Below are 20,089 nucleotides of genomic sequence, written 5' to 3'. Positions count from 1 at the left end.
AGAGACAGAAACGGGCTCAGAGAGGATTCCGGCTCTCAAAATGTTGCCAAACTGCTGTATTTGGATGTATTGAACACTATTAGTGATAAAACAAGTGAAATATATAGTTATATAGTATATAAAATTACAATGGAACAGCTGGAACATGTGACAATTCTGCTTGACCCCGCCTGACCTCTCGGTACTAAAGCCTTTCTAACTTTGTCCTGCTTCACTTTATCAAAGCCAAATTTTTTTTAGGGACTCCTGACATGTTGTGCTATGATTTTTTTTTTTTTTAGCTTTCAGTTTTCAGCTGCATTATTTCAAAGAAATAATATCAATAAAAGTGCTTTTTTTTCCAGGTGAACCTGATAATTTTCAATTTGAGCTGTGTGCCATCTTCATTTGCTCTTAACCACTAACATATACACAATATTTACACATCTGAACAAGTCTCACAAGTGTTACCTGTATTATAACATCAAAATTATTAAAATAGACCTTGTAGTTACAGAATTAGTCTTTTACAGTCTTTGCCATTTTCGAGCAGAGGCCTAAAAATAGGCTCAGAGTAGAAAAGGTAAAATAGATAAATGCTAAAATAGAATAAATATATAAAATAAATAAATGAAGAGTATTTTATCTTTTCTTTATATATTTATACCTATTTCTACTTTTTCACTGATTGTGGAAACAAATGTGTTAATAAATGAATCTTTAAAGAAGATACAGGAAAATATAATAGTTGATTAATGTATTGTCTATTAATCTGTTTATTTATGCTATTTGGCCAAATGTAGATGTATTTATTTCTGTGTAATATATTGTTTAGTTATGTGATTAATGAAATGTGTGTGTGGCTCAGTGTCTTACCTGAAGTGACCTCTGGGTGGCAGCTGTTCCATTGTGTTAAAGCTGGCAGTCTGCCGTTCCTCCGAGCCGCCGCCCTTTTCTTCCACTACCTGAACTCTACAGCGCCACCTGCTGACCTACTGGGTAACAACACACACACACACACAGCTTGTCAGTGTGTAGTGGTCTAAAGTTTAGTGTATTTGTGACTGATGAATCTGACTGGATTTGCTGGGCAGCCACCCAGTAATGTGATTGGACCGATGATGTAATACCTTTCATTGTTCACAGACATCATGTTAAAGTGTGTGCGTGTGTGTGCGTGTGTGTGTGTGTGTGTTGTAGTTGCAGGTCCTGGTCAGTGGGAGGCTCTGTGCAGCTACCTCAATCTGCCCTCCAACCTGCTGCAGCTCCACCAGACTCATAACACACTGCTGGAGCCGTTCATACACAGGTAACACACACACACACACGTGTAACACACACGTGTAACACACACACACACACGTGTAACACACACACACACACGTGTAACACACACACACACACGTGTAACACACACACACACGTGTAACACACACACACACGTAACACACACACGTGTAACACACACGTAACACACACACACACACACACGTGTAACACACACTAGGGTTGTCACGATACCAAAATTATGACTTTGATACGATACTTGCCATAAGTATCACGATACCCGATACTTACGATACGATACCAGAATTCGATACAATACCACAAATACGATACTGGTATATTTATCTATAATAGTAAGAAATAAAACATCTGTATGGTTCCCTTTTTTACCAGCTTGTTCCTGCCCAGCTTTTTGAACACTTAACAAATGGCATTAATATTAATGTTGAACCTCTTCGCATCTTTTGAGCCTCTCTCATATTTCCGATGGCTTTCAAACACAGCTGAAGGGAACTCTGTCTCTGTGTTGCTGCTGACTCTGCTGGCATCTGTCTAACTGTCTGTGGGAGTGGGTGGATAAACAATGCTTCATTTGCTTGCATAGTGAGTTTGATATTTTCACTTCATATTTTATCTTAATTCATGGAATAATTATTTTTCCTTAAATAAAAATAATTAGCTCAAGATCCACCCTCAGGCTCCACCAGCATGGAGCCATTCTGCATCAATTGTTTCATTTCGTACACTTCTGTGTGCATTGTGACATCATCATATAGGCTTGTCCTCAAACTAGGCTAAGGCTACTCATGTTAGCTGTCTATGGGTGAGCTTGGGGGTGTTCATGTTTATAATCACATTTGCTTACCCGTCGTTCTTTGAACTCTTTGAAAAGTTGGGGGCGTCTGTCGTTAAGGTGCTTTGCCATGTTAGACGTGTTGCCTCCCTTGGTCTGTGTGGCTTTGAAACAGGTTTTGCAGACGGGTTTCTGTATGTCAGTGGGGACCGTACACGGACCCCCATTTCCGTTTTTGGTTTGAAACGAAAATACATGATATTTCCGTATTGTCGTTTTTTCGACTGAACGGTAAAACAGACTATCAAAACGTACACGGACCTTGATGCCACATGTCTCCCCAGCGATCACTCGCTGTGAGTGAGGCTGCCTGTTGCGTGTGTGAGCGCTGGGTAGCCCCGCCCCCTTGCAGTCAATGTCTGCAGGCAGCGGAACAGTGAGTGCGCTCTGATCGCGCTATTTTAATGAAGTATCGATACTAAAAATATGCAAAATCGTATCGTTTTTAACGCACGGGTACCGCGGTACCTTTTCAGTATCGATACACCATGCAACATTAATACAGACACAGGTAACACACACACGCATATAGGTAACACACACACACATCGGTAACACACACAGGTAACTAACACACAGTCGTGTAGTACGTAATTGAGGTTAGCTTCATCCTGAAGAGATTTACGTGTGTGTGTGTGTAGGTGGTGTTGTCATCCAGCTGTGAGACAAACACTACAGGTGGGCGGAGTCATCGTCAGGTTCCCCAGAGAGTCCAACCGACTGATCCAACTGCCAGAAGATTACAGCGTCCTCATCAACCAGGCGTCCAGCTTCACGTCAGTACACACTGCATGTACACAGAGTACACACTGTATGTAGACAGAGTACATACTCCTGTGTTACTTTCCTGTTGTAACAGGAAGGTACGGAGGACAGAGATTAGTGGCAGCGCAGCAATCACAGGCAGAGTCAGTTCTGCAGGTTTTTAATCAAACAAACCTCAACCAACACAAAACAACACAAAACGTAGCTCAGTCCAGAGCTCGATCAGTTAACTATATAACTAAACTAAATCAGCTGGGCCGCTAGCCGACTTACCGGGCGTAATCTTCTTCCTTCCGAGGAGAAGACACTCTTCTCCCCTCGTCATCTCTTCTCCGCTCCATTTCCCTCCTTGCCTTTTGTTCCCCTCCCTGACGAGGAGATCTGGATCATGTGTGTATCTTCCCACACCTGATCTCAATACTCTCCTGAAGGAGTGGGTGGAGCCTTCTGGCAGGAATGTAGATGCCAGCCACTACCCTGCCCCTCAGGCCCTTACACAGTGTTACTTACCTGCGTTACTTTCCTGTGCAGGTGTCCCAGGTCAGGAGGTGATAAGTCTCGAGCTCCCACTCTGTGTCTGGTGTGTGGCTCCATGTTGTGTTCTCAGAGTTACTGCTGTCAGACGGAGGTGGACGGGGAGGACGTAGGAGCCTGCACCGCTCACACCTTCACCTGTGGAGCCGGCCTCGGCCTCTTCCTCAGGTAACACACCTGTCCTCTACTGCTGATAGCTCTATGGATGTTACTGTCACTCTGGTGGTCCCCTGACTGTGTGTCTTTGTGTGTGTGTGTGTGCGTGTGTGTGTGCAGAGTCAGAGAAAGTCAGGTGTTGTTTGTAGGAGGTAAAACAAAAGGCTGTTTCTATCCTCCTCCGTATCTGGACGACTACGGAGAGACGGACCAGGGCCTCAAGTAGGTGTTCTCCTTTTATTGATTCTACACCTTTTGTTTGTTTGTTTGTTTATTAGTTTGTTTGAGTTCCCCCTCCACCCGTTTGTTTATTTGTTTGTTTGTGTCCCTACAGGCGGGGGAACCCCCTCCATCTCTGTTCCGATCGTTACAAGAAGATTGAGCGTCTGTGGCGTCAGCACGGCGTCGCTGAGGTCATTGGTCACGCTCAGGAGGCCAATCAGACGCTGGTCGCCATCGACTGGCAGCACCTGTGATGATTGGTCCTCTCTGTGTTGGCCCCACCTCCTCCTCTGAAGCCCAGTGTTGATTGGTCCTCTCTGTGTTGGCCCCGCCTCCTCCTCTGAAGCCCAGCGTTGATTGGTCTTCTCTGTGTTGACCCCGCCTCCTCCTCTGAAGACCTTGTTCCACTCCATCACTCTGACTCCGCCCCCTTTCTCCTGCTCACACAGACAGGAAGTTAAGAACGTTTCTTTTAGATCGTTTTTTAATTCATTTTTTTTCAGATTTGCGTTTGATTTGATTTTTTGACAAAATAAAAACTTTACCAAAGTGAAGCCCCGCCCACCCACTGCTGTCACTCACATGTTGATTGACTGGTTACTTTTATTTCATCTTAAATCCTCCTTTCAGATCGTGTTGCATGATGGGAAAAAAGTACCCTGATTTCAGACTGAAAGTAAATACTACGACTCCCAGGATGCATTTCATCAACAAACTAAAGATAACTCAGCAGCTGAGGCTCCTGGGTAATGTAGTAGTTGGAGACAGAAGGAAGTAACTGAAGAACATGAAGGCTTTTATTGTGAAATCACCACGAAGCGTTGAAGGCGTCACAGAGATCAACATGCCGCATTGCATGATGGGATGTTTTTTAAAAGCGTTTCCATAGCGACTGCCTCCTATTAATATTTTAAACATATCAAACTGATTGTTTACTTTTAAAGTTTATTTTGTTTTGGAGAGCTGTGATGTCACTTCCTGTTACATGAGGTTTTTTGAGTTTGACATTTATTTATTTGTTTCTTATTAAAAGCAGATTTTCCTTAAAGAAATAAAGATGTTTGAATTAAATTTTAGTTTAGTAAATGAAAAGATTCTTCATCAGACTTGTTAATATGTGAATTCTTGTATAAATTAGTAAATGTACATTATTGTATAACAATAAGAAAACCAATAAAAACTTTAAAAGGAGTTCATGTTTGTGTTTTTATCACATTATCAACTGATGATTATTAATATTAATAATTATAATAATAATAAATAGGAATAGACCCTAAACTTTTAGTTGTTTGTAATTGTTCTGAATGTTTCTGTATTTACAGTATTCATAATAATGTGTCAGTTTCTGTTTAACTCATTTATTTAATCTTTTTTTAATTACATTGAATTTACAAATATATTTATTTTTAGGAAAAGTGATATTTTTTTGTAAAATGTATTTATTAATATTTTCAAATTTGTCTCCAAAATGTTTCAATTTTGTGTCATGAAGACACATGTGTCATGAAGACACAAGACACATGTAGATGAAACGTGCTGACATGTTATTCCTGTTGCACAGCAGTGGAACGTTTCACACACTGAGCACAGATAGGGAAGAGATAGAACTGCTACTGTGTGAAGGGAACACTGCTGCTAACAACAACCTGATGTGTTTAAAGTGTTTAAACCAAATGTTATTGACCTTTAGTTCATATAGCAGTACTTTAAAATAAAAGTGCACAATACACTACTTTTGAATTCATTATTGAACTTTGCCATAACAATGCGATTAATCGCGATTACAAATTGTAATTGTTGCCCAGCACTAATATATAGATATAGATATAGATATCTTCTGCAGTAAAATACCAACAACTCTTCTCAACATCGTTACAAGAAGTTTCTCCTTCTTCGTCTGCAGAGTGACTTCTTCTACTTCCTATCTCCGAGGCTCACCTGGCTCACCTGCAGGGAGGTGAAACAGGTGAGCTTGTGTCAGCTGACCAGAGGAGGAAGCTGCTGCTTAACAGCAAACCGATTATCAGTAAGTCTGAGGATTAGAGGCAGCAGCTGATCTTCTGTTCATGAGATCAGAGGTTCAGGAGGAGCTGCTGCTCACATTCACACCTTTTATTCTCCCAAACAACCAGAGCGAAGCAGCTCGCTGCAGATCGGACAGGTTTGAATCTTTTCTCTTGTGATTTGATGGCAGCAGTATGGACCTGCAGCTCGGCATTATGGGTCTGAAACCAGGAATTCTGGCTGAGTTGCTTTCAGCTGCTTCTTTCTGGATCGGATTAAATCTCTAAAGGGATTCTCAAACTGTTTTCTCATTGACACAGAAGTTTAGCTGATTTCAGGGTTTTGATCATTTGATCCCACTAAGACGTGAAAATGGCGTTCATGCCGGTGAAGTTCAACCTGCAGAAGCGGGTGAAGCTGGCTCAGGGTCTGTGGATGATCTACTGGCTCTCGGTCATCGCGGGGATTCTCCTCTTCGGCCTCGGCATCTTCTTCAAGATCGAGCTGCGGAAGAGAAGCGAGATGATGGACAACAACGAGAGCCACCTGGTGCCCAACCTGTTAATCCTGGTGGGCTCGTTGGCCTGCGGGCTCAACGCCTTCGGGGGAAAAGTGTGCCACGACTCTCTGGACCCCATCAAGTTCGCCAAGTGGAAACCGATGCTGAAGCCATTCCTGCTGCTGTGCTGCGGCTTCAACGCACTGCTGCTGCTGACGGCGCTGCTGTGCTTCCTCATGCAGTTCGCCGTGTACCTGACGCTGGCCGAGGGCCTTAAGAACAGCATCAAGTTCTACAAGGACACCGACACGCCGGGACGCTGCTTCATGAAGAGGACCTTGGACATGACGCAGATCGAGTTCCGCTGCTGCGGCAACAACAACTTCAGGGACTGGTTCGAGGTGCAGTGGATCAGCAACCGCTACCTGGACATGAGCAACGACCTGGTGAAGGAGTGAGTATTCTTGGATATTTTCCCTTTTTTTCTAATGTTTCAAAAACCAAACGATTGATCAACTAATCAAAATATGATCAATAATGAAAACAAGAACTAAACACAAACGGCTTTATATTGAACTGATTAACTTGTCCTGTCAAAAGTGGATCAATTGTTTATCACCCGACACTTTAACTTTCCCTGAAAGTTCACTTCAATCTTCAGCTTCTCTGAACTCTGGCTCATTTTGTCTCATCTCTATTCTTCCTATTAAAGCCTGATTCAAATCTCTTACACTTAAAACGTACAGAGATCAGCGGGTCAACGAAGAGAGTTCTGTCAAAAGGGGTCAGTGGAGGATAAATGAGGGATTTAAGGAGGTAAAAGTTCCCGTGCAGGAGGTCGATGTACCAGCTTCTCTTCTCTAAGTCGATAATCTGTCAGGATCTCATTTCCACTTCGCTGCAGCTCACACGCTTCTAACATGACACGGTTAAACTAAACCAGTGGACTGGGGGGGGGCTTCATTATTTACTCACCAGAGCAACTGCTGAAAAACACTCAACACATTTTTGACAGAACATGTGATCATTGGAAACATACTGAGAAACAAGTCAGTCTGTGGTAGCAGGTATTTTGTTGCAGGTCTTTGGCAACAGGTCTTTAGTTGGAGGTCTGTGGTTGGAGGTGTGTGGCTGATGAACAGTCATATCCAAAGTGAGATGGTGATGATGGTTAGATGAAGAACAGTCAGACCCACAGTGAGATGATGATGATGGAAGAAGATGAAGAACAGTCAGATCCACAGTGAGATGATAATGATGGAAGAAGATGAAGAACAGTCAGATCCACAGTGAGATGATGATGGTTAGATGAAGAACAGTCAGACCCACAGTGAGATGATGATGATGGAAGAAGATGAAGAACAGTCAGATCCACAGTGAGATGATGGTTAGATGAAGAACAGTCAGATACACAGTGAGATGATGATGATGGTTAGATGAAGAACAGTCAGACCCACAGTGAGATGATGATGATGGTTAGATGAAGAACAGTCAGACCCACAGTGAGATGATGATGATGGTTAGATGAAGAACAGTCAGACCCACAGTGAGATGATGATGGTTAGATGAAGAACAGTCAGACCCACAGTGAGATGATGATGATGGTTAGATGAAGAACAGTCAGACCCACAGTGAGATGATGATGGTTAGATGAAGAACAGTCAGACCCACAGTGAGATGATGATGGTTAGATGAAGAACAGTCATATCCACAGTGAGATGATGATGATGGTTAGATGAAGAACAGTCATATCCACAGTGAGATGATGATGATGGTTAGATGAAGAACAGTCCGATCCACAGTGAGATGATGATGATGGTTAGATGAAGAACAGTCATATCCACAGTGAGATGATGATGATGGTTAGATGAAGAACAGTCATATCCACAGTGAGATGATGGTTAGATGAAGAACAGTCATATCCACAGTGAGATGATGATGATGGTTAGATGAAGAACAGTCAGACCCACAGTGAGATGATGATGGTTAGATGAAGAACAGTCAGACCCACAGTGAGATGATGATGGTTAGATGAAGAACAGTCCGATCCACAGTGAGATGATGATGATGGTTAGATGAAGAACAGTCATATCCACAGTGGGAAGATGATGGTTAGATGAAGAACAGTCAGATCCACAGTGAGAAGATGATGATGGTTAGATGAAGAACAGTCATATCCACAGTGAGAAGATGATGATGGTTAGATGAAGAACAGTCATATCCACAGTCAGATGATGATGGTTAGATTAAGAACAGTCATATCTACAGTGAGAAGATGATGGTTAGATGAAGAACAGTCATATCCACAGTGAGAAGATGATGGTTAGATGGACAGTCGGATCCAAAGTGAGAAGTTGATGGAAGAAGATAAAGAACAGTCAGATCCACAGTGAGATGATGATGGTTAGATGAAGAACAGTCAGATCCACACTGAGATGATGGAAGAAGATGAAGAACAGTCAGATCCACAGTGAGAAGATGATGATGTTAGATAAGGAATGCGTGACGAGGGGGTCCTTAAAGGAACTGATCAATGCCTATGAGATATGTACATGTACACTACAACTACAGGTCTGTGGTTGCAGGTATAAAGTCATGTTTCGATGTTAATGATATCAGAGTGGATCCGAGGGGGGTCAGATGGCCATGGTAGACAGGCTCAGTAAACCATCTATACGACCATGACTGTGACATCCAGCCACTTAGTGTGTCTGACCTCTGACCTGTACAGTCCAGTGAATGTTAACCATGACTGTCTTGGTCCTGCAGTCGAGTCCTGAGTAACGTGGAGGGGAAGTACCTGATGGACAGTGTCCCGTTCAGCTGCTGTAACCCCGGGTCCCCCCGGCCCTGCATCCAGCATCACCTGACCAATAACTCGGCCCACTATGACTACGACCACCGCATTGAGGAGCTCAACATCTGGACCCGGGGCTGCCGAGAGGCCCTCTTCTACTACTTCAGCAGCATAATGAACAGCATTGGAGTGCTCATCATTGGCACCATCATCCTGGAGGTAAGCCGCCAATAACCCGCTTCAGCCAATCAGCATCCGGACTGAGCCACAGTGTTGCCTTCAAAAGCAGTCCAACATTTAGGTTTTCTCATATAACTCTCATGTGTGTTCTGAATATGAAGTGTCACAAACCAGGCCGAACGGCCATGACAAAAAAGGGAGAGGCATTCAATGAAGCAGTTTAACAATCATGTATTAGGTTTAAAGTAACATAAAAGACAAACATAAACTAACAGTGACATGTGAACTCAGTCATTTCAGCAGTGTAAGTGAGTGGGTGCGTGTAAAGTGTATATGCAGTGTTGTATAGTATAGAAACCAACCGCAACCAAAACCAAAATGTGTGTCTCAGGAAGGAGAGAGCAACCCACTGAGAATCCAGAGGGTTTTTAATACCGGGTGCTCTGGCACACAGGGCTAGTGTTGTGAATGGCCTCAGGTGTTTCCACTCTGCCTGACGACCCTCTGCCACACCCACCCTCACCTCCAACACCTGCAAGGAAGGCAGCCAAACGAACAGGCAGACAGGGCAGAGAGGGTCGTCACACCCCCCCCCCCCCCTCCATAAGACGGGGGTCCCACAAGAACACCACAACAGCAAAACAAACAAACCAGGAGATAAACAGTTATATTTAAGTTCTGTACTTCTGGCAAATGGCCGAACAACCCTTTTAACCTCATGTGGGTCCCTGAATTTTTCAGTCGACCAGACAACAACCCCTCATCAGGCTCCAGAACAGCATCGTCCTGAAACTGTATCAGCCCCCAACTACAGGACTCAATGCCATTGGTTCCTGCTGGACATCACCAGGTGCACTAGAAGAGTGAGCATAATAGGGTTTAAGCAAGTTAACATGGAACAATTTAATAGGTTTCCTGCGAGTTGAAATCAAATAATTCTTGTCTGAGATGCGTTTAACCACTGTAAACGGACCAGAAAACTTAGCCTGGAAGGGTGAACTCGCCAACGGACAAAGAGCTAAAACTTGATCACCGGCACTAAACTGCAAAATAAAGTCGATACCTAAACCCATTCACATATTCAAATAAATTGTTGGGCGGATCTGACTCCTTCCAACCATCCATAAACACAGACAATGGACCCCGGACAGTGTGGCCAAACACTAGATCATTTGGGCTAAACCCTGTACTTTCCTGTACAACCTCCCGTGCAGCTAACAGCAACCATGGTAGCCCATCTTCCCAGTCCCACTCTAGCTCAGTGCAATATGAGCACAAAAGAGACTTAAGTGTTTGGTGAAACCGCTCCAAAGTGCCTTGACTCTGTACGTGATAAGCAGACGACTGGTTATGTCTGATACCTAGCAGTTTTAACACTTGGGCCATCAGGTAAGAAGAAAAATGTGATCCCTGGTCACTTTGTACTGCTCTAGGGATGCCAAACACAGTTATGAATTGCCTCAGGGCCTTAACCACAGATTTTGCAGTTATTGTTCGCAAAGGATACGCTGCCGGGTACTTGGTGCTTTGACACATAACAGTTAGCAAATACTGGCTACCAGACTTAGCACGGGGCAGCGGCCCCACACAATCAATGATTAGGTACTCAAACGGCTGACTGATAGCTGGAATCGGCTCCAATGGAGCAGGTTTAGTGACCCGATTTGGCACACCAGTCATCTGACATGTACTACAGGTTTTAATATGCATAGAAACATCCTTTTTCATTTGTGGCCAGAATAAATGGCGAAAAATCTGGTCATAGGTTTTCCGGACACCCAAATGCCCTGACCCATCATGAGCAAGTCTCAACACATGACCACGAAGCTTAGCTGGAATGACAACTTGAAAAATGGGATCCCCAACAAAATCCTCACCATGGGGCACCCACTTCCTCACCAAAATACCATCCTGAAGAAGGTAGCCCCTGGAAACATGTTTCACCTCACCAACTGACAGCACTGATCCAAACAACTCCTCCAAGGCTGGATCTGCTCTCTGCAAGAATAGAAATATACTTTATTCATCCCCAAGGGGAAATTTGTCAAAGATCACTATGAGACACAGAAAAAAAGAAAATCAGGTAAACACGGCAACTTTTTCTCCACGCCCCATCTACCTCCTTTGATTCAGCACGACTCATCAACTGAGTAACTGCACATGGAGGGAAACCTTCGGGAAAGTTTACAGCACTCTCATCAGGCTGTTCTGAGGCTGAAGGAAAAGGAGTGACTATCGGAGGAGGAGGCACATCTGCCCACACACGACTGCCAGCCAGGTCGTTGCCCAAAATTATGTCAATCCCTTCCACTGGTAACGCTGGTCTCACCCCAATAGGAACTCTGCCCTGAACCAAGCCACAGTCTAGATTCAGCATGTGCACCAGGACAGGCAACACCCTCAACCCCATTCCTCGCATCAGGATTTTATCCCCTGTATCTGTCTCATCTGAAAATGACTAAATGGAGTCTCGAACATAGGAGTTGAAAGCACCCGTATCCCTCAAAATCTTAACGGGCACCTTAATGTCACTACCAGTCTGTGTTACAAACTCTTCGGAGACAAAAGGCCGATAGGACTCATCTGGGCCTCCAACCACGCCAGATTCTGCATGCCCACCTTGCCACACTCCCACTCCCACAGGACCAGGAACGCTTACAACCAGTGCAGCAGGTTTTAGCCACCCACCTCCAGCCTGCTGCCTCCTATCCCTAAGTATTGGACAGTCCTGTTTCCAGTGGCCTGCCTCACAGCAGTAATGGCACATATTTTCTCCCATTTCAGGCGCTCCCCGAGGCGCCCCACCTGGAAAACCTCCGAAGCGAACAGAGGACTTAACACCTCCATCATTCTGCAGTACAGGCTCCCACACAGGCTCACCGAGCCGGCTTTTATGAATGAGCACATACTCATCGGCCAACCCAGCAGCCTGGGTGGCAGTTGTAACTTTACGCTCCGTAAGATATGTGGCAACACGACTGGGCAGAGAGTTCTTAAACTGTTCCAAGACGACCAAATTGCCCAAACTTTCAAAATCACTAACATCAGAAGATGTACACCAACGATTGAAATTATTCGTCAGCTCCCTCGCAAACTCCATATGAGACTGGTTGAACCTTTTTTCCAACATCCTAAAACGCTGGCGATATGCTTCAGGGACCAACTCGTATGCCTTCAGAACAGCATTCTTGACTGATTTATAAGTTAGATCATTATCTAAAGCTGCATATGCCTCCTGGGCTTTTCCTGACAACACACACTGCAACAGCAAGGTTTGCTCAGAGTCTGACCAATTTCTTGCCTGTGCAATCCGCTCAAACAGTGAGAAAAACACATCCGGATCCTTCTCGTTAAACTTAGGCAAGAGATGCAAATTACTCACAATATCGCGAGAACGCGATGATGAACCATTTCCCGCGTGCAAAACATCTCCAGAAAGCTTACCCTCTCTGACTAATGCTATCTTTTCCTGTTCTATTTTGTACCGCAACTGCTCAATTTCCACTTGTTTATCCACTTCCAGTCTTTGTTTCTCATTCTCATGAGAAAACTGTAACAAAAGCAATTATTTTTGCTGCTCAAAGGTAAGGTTCCCTGATGGAACTGAAAGTGCCGGTGCTGCTATTGACTGACCCAGTCCCTCTTGTTGAGCAACCAGCACCCCTCTCTCAACCAACCGCATTTTAACCATAGCCTTTACATTTCCCTGAAGCCGTTTATCACCAACACCACTTAGATCAATATCATACTCTTCTGCAATCTTGAAGAGCTGATCTCTAGAGCAACGATCCAGAACCTCCTCGCATGGAGCATCAACAAAGTCCTCTACCCCTGCCATAGTAGACCAGGTCAAAGGCCACCACAAAACCAGACAGTGTTTTCTAGGTCAACTAGTGCACTAAAAGAGACAATGATTTGTCCCCCAAACTAATGTGGAATTCCCTCTATCTAGACTGCCTATCCCAAACTCATCTACCTCACAGAACCCTAGTCTTCATGCAGATTAGCGGGAGGCTTTTTAAACACTTAAACCAATAGCCGGTTGGGCCCCCAGCAAGCTGGTTACTCACCTGACAGCTATGGATGTGTCCCCGAGACAACTGCTCTGACCGCACACCACACAAAAAAAAACGAGAAAAAAAACAACGCAGCCACACGGACCACGTTGCTTCACCTATCCAGGGATACTCCACAAAAGTCAACGAACACACTAGAAGACCATGTACTCACTGCTGCTAGTTCACACCAGCCAACTCGTGTAAACACACGCTGGCTGCAAGACCAACCTCAGCTGCCAAAAGAAAATGCATCCCCCAAACACATTGTGTGCTGGACCAAACTATTACTATTCAGAACCAAATATCAGCCTCGAGCCAATCAATTTGGACGGACGAGCCCCCACTTGTCACAAACCGGGCCGAACGGCCATGACAAAAAAGGGAGACGCATTCAATGAAGCACTTTAACAATTATTTATTAGGTTTAAAGTAACATAAAAGACAAACATAAACTAACAGTGACATGTGAACTCAGTCATTTCAGCAGTGTAAGTGAGTGCGTGTAAAGTGTACATGCAGTGTTGTATAGTATAGAAACCAACCGCAACCAAAACCAAAATGGGTGTCTCAGGGAGGAGAGAGCGACCCACTGAGAATCCAGAGGGTTTTTAATACCGGGTGCTCTGGCACACAGGGCCAGTGTTGTGAATGGCCTCAGGTGCTTCCACTCTGCCTGACAACCCTCTGCCACACCCACCCTCACCTCCAACACCTGCAAGGAAGGCAGCCAAACGAACAGGCAGAGAGGGTAGAGAGGGTCGTCACAGAAGCTACAGCCAGCGGGTAGTTAGCTTAGCTTACAATTAAGATACTCTGTATCACTGCGATGTGACTGTGACTGTGACCGAGTGTGAGTGACCATCTGTGACCGTGAGTGTGACTGTGAGAGAGTCTGAGTGTTAGTGAGTGTAACTGTGAGTGTGACTGTGAGTGTGAATGTGAGTCTGAGTGTGACTGTGAGTCTGAATGTGTGACTGAGTGTGAATGTGAGTGTGACTGTGAGTCTGAGTGTGACTGTAAGTGTGAGTGTGACTGTGACTTTGACTACTGTGAATGTGAGTGTGACTGTGAGTCTGAGTGTGACTGTGAGTGTGACTGTAAGTGTCACTGTGATTTTGACTACTGTGACTGAGTGTGAATGTGAGTGTGAATGTGACTGACTGACTGTGACTTTGACTACTATGACTGTGAGTGTTAGTGAGTGTGAGTGTGACTATAAGTGTGAGTGTTGTTGAAGCTGGGCCTAATTAGGGGAGAACCAGACTGCTGGACTTTCCCTGCTGCTAACTTTCGGCAGCGAAGTTACACCAAAAATGAACTGGATCCGATTTACAATCAAAAAGTATTTAATAAACAAGAGAAGCTAGAACAGTTGCAAACTGAATTACTCTATCGATATGGATATGTCCCGTGGGCAGAGTCTTCACACGGCCCACATAATAGGCTAGCCCAGCTGGTCAACTACAGAGAGTGGTAACGGCGCGAACTGAAGCCAAAACCCTCTGGAACTAGCCTATATTTAAAAGTCTTTGTCCGAAAGTTCAAATGTCCAGTATCAGCCTCTGTGATTGGCCGAAATTCAATAGCCCCTCCTGGCTTCGGGCAGTTATCAGCTAAGTGTTTGGTTGAAGTCGTCCGGACTCCTCCTCTGGTCCTGGTGGTCTCTGCAATGCCTGTCTCAAAATCCCTGTCTGTCCCTTGGCTATTCTTCACAGTTTATTCATTGATTGTCTTTTATGGCTCAACACTTCTATGGTAAACATACTGTAAACATATTATACATTCCATAAGTAAATATGTTGTGACATTTTACCATATTTTGACATTTATATATTGTGACACTTTTATTCACCACTAGGGGTGCTATTAATCATACTAACAATGCTTTTAATACTGAAATTCTTCACAGTGTGACTGTGAGTGTTGGTGTGAGTGTGACTGTAAGTGTGAGTCTCCTTGTCCTTGTTCTTCTCCTCCTTGTTTTGGTTCTTGTTCTTCTCCTTCTCCTCCTCTTTCATATTCTTGTTCTTGTTCTCCTTGTTCTTGTTCATGTTATTCTCCTTCTTCTCCATGTTATTGTTCTTCTCATTGTTCTTGTTCCTGTTCTCCCTCTCCTTGTTCTTGTTCTCCTTGTCCTTGTCCTCCTTGTCCTTGTTCTTCTTGTTTTTGTTTTTGTTTTTCTCCTTGTCCTTTTTATCGTTCTTGTTCTTCTTGTTCTACTTCACTTTCTCCTTGGCCTTGTCCTTGTTCTTATTGTTGTTGTTCTTCTCCTTCTCCTTGTTCTTGTTCTTGTTCTTCTTCGTCTCCTCCTCGTTCTCCTCCTCCTCGTTCTCCTTCCTGCTTCAACTCTCTAGTGTTCAGAGGGTCAAGGGTTAGGGGGTTGGGTTAGTTAGGGTCAGAGTTAGGGTTTGGTCCTCACGTCCTCTGACTGATGACAATCTGACCTGGTATCAGATCTTTCACTTGCTGAGGTAGCGGTGTGTTAAGCTGGTGGTCAGGCTCACGGAGGATCAGGAACTATTCTGGGGGGGGTTAATCTGCCTGCATCAGCAACAGGTTGCATTCTGGGAAGACCAGGACGAGGGACGATTCCTGAGAGAGTTATGTGGGTCATAACAACAGGTTTGACCTGAAGCGTCACGGCGATTTAAGAACAACAATCACATGTTGGGAGGAACTTTACTGATGCTGCTGCTCTCAGATCCGTTTCAGTCTCTTCAGTTTGTGACCAATCAGCAGCCTCCACACAACAAATACATTATCAACCTCACATCCACAGCTGTGTTCCCCCTAAGTCGTCTTCTAAACGAAATAGTTATATACTTAAATACTAACATAAGAAAAATAATAAAATAATAATAAAATGTAAAGGATAAGGTCATGTGATTGGAATCCTAAATGTAACCCGTTCTGTACCAGTTTCATGACACTTGTTCTTCTGAAATGACAGACTGAGAACACACGGATGTAAAGAAAGCACAACAATATTATTATAATAAAAGTTATCATATAGTTCATTCAAAGATATTTGAACTTGTATTTCTATTATTATGATTAGACTTCTTTGGGGAATCCTGTTGAAATCCTGTTGAACTTGGAAGGCATATATACATATGTATATATGTATATATATATATATTTGATATGTTCTGGTCCACATGCTGACCCTGTCTCTGTGTGTCCCAGTCGGTGGACATGGCCGGGTTGAAGTACCTAACCACGGCTCTGGAGACGATGGAGGACCCGGAGAACCCTGAGTGTGAGAGCGACGGCTGGCTGCTGGAGAAAGGAGTGAAGGAGACGATGGGAGAGCTGTTCGCCAAGATGAAGACGCTCGGAAAGACCAACCAAGTGGTGGAGGGCGAGGATGCACCTGAGGGTTAGGGTGAACCACCTGAGAGCCCTGCCCCCCCAAGAAGGACTGAGGCCCCTCCCCCCACCACACACCTTTACCTGCCTCTCCTCCATCTGTATATACACCATCATACATGTGTTAAACACACACACACACACACACACACACACACACACACACAGACACTTAAAATTGATATCTTCCATTGTGTACATATGTTGATCAGAGTTTATTTTTAAACGGGAGGAACAGAAACCTGCTGCTGTAAATAAAACTTCTGGGTTGGGATTTAAAATTCTATTACAAACATATATTAAGTAACCCCCCCCCCCCCCCCCCCCCACACACACACATACATTAATGCTTCCTGTCAGACACCATCAGGAGCCTGACTGATCTATTCGATTAGGACTGGGAGTTGCAGTGACTCCATTTGTCCAGTACAGAGCGCAGAGCATACGAATGATATTTTCAAATTCTGAAGGTCAGTGAATGCATCGTTATCAGCTGCTGTGTCTCAGACATGGAGTATTGGTCTTTACCGTCGCTGTCGGACCTCTTAAACGGTTTGTTGACTTGGAAACAGAATGCCAAAAATATCCCCCAAAAAATGAGTGCTCAGTGCTGCCACAGGCTGGTCAGCAGCTGCTGACCAGCAGGAGGTGTTTAAAGGTTTGTACGCAGCGAGTAACATTCATGCAACTTTTTCCTTGAATATTACTTGAACACATCTTTCAAAGATGTTTTTATGTCCAGCGCACATCTTCTAAACTGGGCTTTATTAAAGACATGCTAACATGGCTAACATCATGGCTCCCTGTCAGAGCGACCAAACAGGAGAGTTTTTATACTCATGTATAAAGTCAGGACGGCTGTATAGTGATTAAAGGGTCAGTCTACAGAGAAATTCAGTCTTCAGTTACACGTTGTAATATTTGTATTTCACTGTTTTTACTTTTTTTGTGATGTTTTCAGCCAGCTGTTGTGGGTTGGTTGGAGTTTGTAGTCGCTCCACTGTGTACGATAAAACCTATAAAGAGATTGTGACTGACACCAAACTGTCTGACTCTTCTTTTATTATCAACGTTGTTTCGGTACACGTAGAACACATGTTTATACAGGTTTATACAGGTATACACAGGTGTATACACGGGTATATATAGGTTTATATAGGTGTTGCACATGGGTATATACAGGTGTATACAGGTTTATACTGGTGTATTATAGATAGTGTTTCTGGTTTTACATTGTTTGACAATGTATTGTGGTATTTTACAGTGTTTTACAGTGTTTGACAATGTCTTGTGGTATTTTGCAGTATTTTACAGTGTGACAATGTCTTGTAGTATTTTACAGTGTTTGACAATATCTCGTCGTATTTTACAGTGTCTTAGTGTTTAACATTGTCTTACATTGTCTTACAGTGTCTTAGTGTTTAACATTGTCTTACAGTGTAACATTGTCTAACATTGTCTTAGTGTTTGACATTGTCTTGTAGTATTTTACAGTGTCTTAGTGTTTAACATTGTCTTACAGTGTCTTAGTGTTTAACATTGTCTAACATTGTCTTCCAGTGTTTGACAATGTCTTGGAGTCTATTACAGTGTTTTACATTATCGTATTGTGTCTTACAGTGTCTTACATGATCTTATAGTGTTTTACATTATCGTACAGTGTTTGAGAATATATTGCAGTATTTTACAGTGTTTGACAATGTCTTGTATTATTGTATTGTTTCCTACAGTGACAATGTATTGTAGTATTTTACAGTGTTTGACAATGTCTTGTATTATTTTTATTGTTTCCTACAGTGTTTGACAATATTTTACAGTGTATTGCAGTAAATTACAGTGATTGACAATGTCTCGTAGTATTTTACAGTGTTTTACAATATCTTGTCGTATTTTACATTATCTTACAGTGTCTAACATTGTCTAACATTGTCTTACAGTGTCTTATATTGTCTCCACCAGAGATGAGTCCAATGAGGGTGGTGTCATCCGCACTAGTGACTCGGAGGTGCAGCTGTTGGTGTACAGGGAGAAGAGCAGAGGGGAAAGAACGCAGCCTTGGGGGGAGCCGGTGCTGATGGTCCGGGAGGCTGAGACGTGCTTTCCCAGTTTGACGCGCTGCTTCCTGTCAGACAGGAAGTCTGTTATTCACTTGCAGGTGGAGTCTGGCACGTGCAGCTGGGAGAGCTTGTCATGCAGCAGAGACGGGATGATGGTGTTGAAAGCAGAGCTCAGAGCTGAAGTCCACAAACAGGATCCTGGCGTAGGTTCCTGGGGAGTCCAGATGCTGGAGGATGAAATGAAGGGCCAAGTTGACTGCATCGTCTACAGACCTGTTGGCTCTGTAGGCGAACTGCAGGGGGTCCAGGAGTGGGTCAGTGAGGGTTTTAAAGTGGGACAGGACAAGGCGCTCAAAAGACTTCATGACCACAGAGGTCAGGGCGACGGGCCTGTAGTCATTGAGTCCTGTGATCCTTGGTTTTTTGGGGACAGGGATAATGGTGGAAGCCTTGAAGCAGGCTGGTACGTGGCATGCCTCCAGGGAGGTGTTGAAGATGTCTGTGAACGCCGGAGACAGCTGATCAGCACAATGCTTCAGGGTGGAGGGGGAGACAGAGTCCGGGCCGGCTGCTTTGCGGGGGTTATAGTGTTTTACATTATCTTACAGTGTTTTACATTATCTTAGTGTTTTACATTACCTTATAGTGTTTTACATTATCTTACAGTGTTTTACATTATCTTACAGTGTTTTACATTACCTTATAGTGTTTTACATTATCTTACAGTGTTTTACATTATCTTACAGTGTTTTACATTACCTTATAGTGTTTTACATTATCTTACAGTGTTTTACATTCTCTTGTAGTGTTTTACATTATCTTAGTGTTTTACATTACCTTACAGTGTTTTACATTATCTTACAGTGTTTTACATTATCTTATAGTGTTTTACATTACCTTGTAGTGTTTTACATTATCTTACAGTGTTTTACATTACCTTATAGTGTTTTACATTACCTTACAGTGTTTTACATTATCTTGTAGTGTTTTACATTATCTTACAGTGTTTTACATTATGTTACAGTGTTTTACATTATCTTGTAGTGTTTTACATTATCTTAGTGTTTTACATTATCTTATAGTGTTTTACATTATCTTACAGTGTTTTACATTATCATAGTGTTTTACATTATCTTACAGTGTTTTACATTATCTTACAGTGTTTTACATTATCTTATAGTGTTTTACATTATCTTACAGTGTTTTACATTATCTTACAGTGTTTTACATTACCTTATAGTGTTTTACATTACCTTATAGTGTTTTACATTACCTTATAGTGTTTTACATTATCTTAGTGTTTTACATTATGTTACAGTGTTTTACATT

General features: G+C 43.3%; 2 protein-coding genes across 6 annotated transcripts in view; both read left to right on the top strand.

Annotated features, from left to right (window-relative positions):
* Positions 1–4,987, top strand: part of ubr2 (ubiquitin protein ligase E3 component n-recognin 2) — a 54,057-nt gene extending 49,070 nt beyond the window's left edge. For all 5 annotated transcript variants that reach the window (XM_076085387.1, XM_076085386.1, XM_076085384.1 and 2 more), the window contains 6 exons: positions 848–978; positions 1,180–1,288; positions 2,761–2,895; positions 3,416–3,586; positions 3,695–3,796; positions 3,909–4,987. In XM_076085387.1, coding sequence (XP_075941502.1) covers positions 848–978; positions 1,180–1,288; positions 2,761–2,895; positions 3,416–3,586; positions 3,695–3,796; positions 3,909–4,050 — 790 coding nt within the window. In that variant the 3' untranslated portion in view covers positions 4,051–4,987. The remainder of the gene's footprint in view (positions 1–847; positions 979–1,179; positions 1,289–2,760; positions 2,896–3,415; positions 3,587–3,694; positions 3,797–3,908) is intronic.
* A 1,185-nt stretch (positions 4,988–6,172) lies between these two features.
* Positions 6,173–16,718, top strand: prph2b (peripherin 2b (retinal degeneration, slow)). The gene is made up of 3 exons (XM_076085378.1): positions 6,173–6,753; positions 9,069–9,315; positions 16,521–16,718. The coding sequence occupies exons 1-3, from the start codon at positions 6,173–6,175 to the stop codon at positions 16,716–16,718; spliced, it is 1,026 nt and encodes a 341-aa protein (XP_075941493.1).
* The last annotated feature ends 3,371 nt before the right edge of the window (positions 16,719–20,089 follow it).

The sequence above is a fragment of the Anarhichas minor genome, unplaced genomic scaffold, assembly GCF_050575085.1.
Source record: "Anarhichas minor isolate MPS153535 unplaced genomic scaffold, ASM5057508v1 ptg000154l, whole genome shotgun sequence".
In the NCBI taxonomy this organism is placed as follows: domain Eukaryota; kingdom Metazoa; phylum Chordata; class Actinopteri; order Perciformes; family Anarhichadidae; genus Anarhichas; species Anarhichas minor.
The sequence above is the reverse complement of the archived record's forward strand: the minus strand, read 5'-3'. Positions and strand labels throughout refer to the sequence as shown.

What these genes read in the sequence shown, in the direction of transcription:
- prph2b (XM_076085378.1), top strand. Translation starts at nt 6,173, where the DNA reads ATGGCGTTCATGCCGGTGAAGTTCAACCTGCAGAAGCGGGTGAAGCTG. An exon ending in AGCAACGACCTGGTGAAGGA is followed by an intron (nt 6,754 to 9,068) that starts GTGAGTATTCTT and finishes TTGGTCCTGCAG; the next exon opens with TCGAGTCCTGAGTAACGTGG. An exon ending in TTGGCACCATCATCCTGGAG is followed by an intron (nt 9,316 to 16,520) that starts GTAAGCCGCCAA and finishes TGTGTGTCCCAG; the next exon opens with TCGGTGGACATGGCCGGGTT.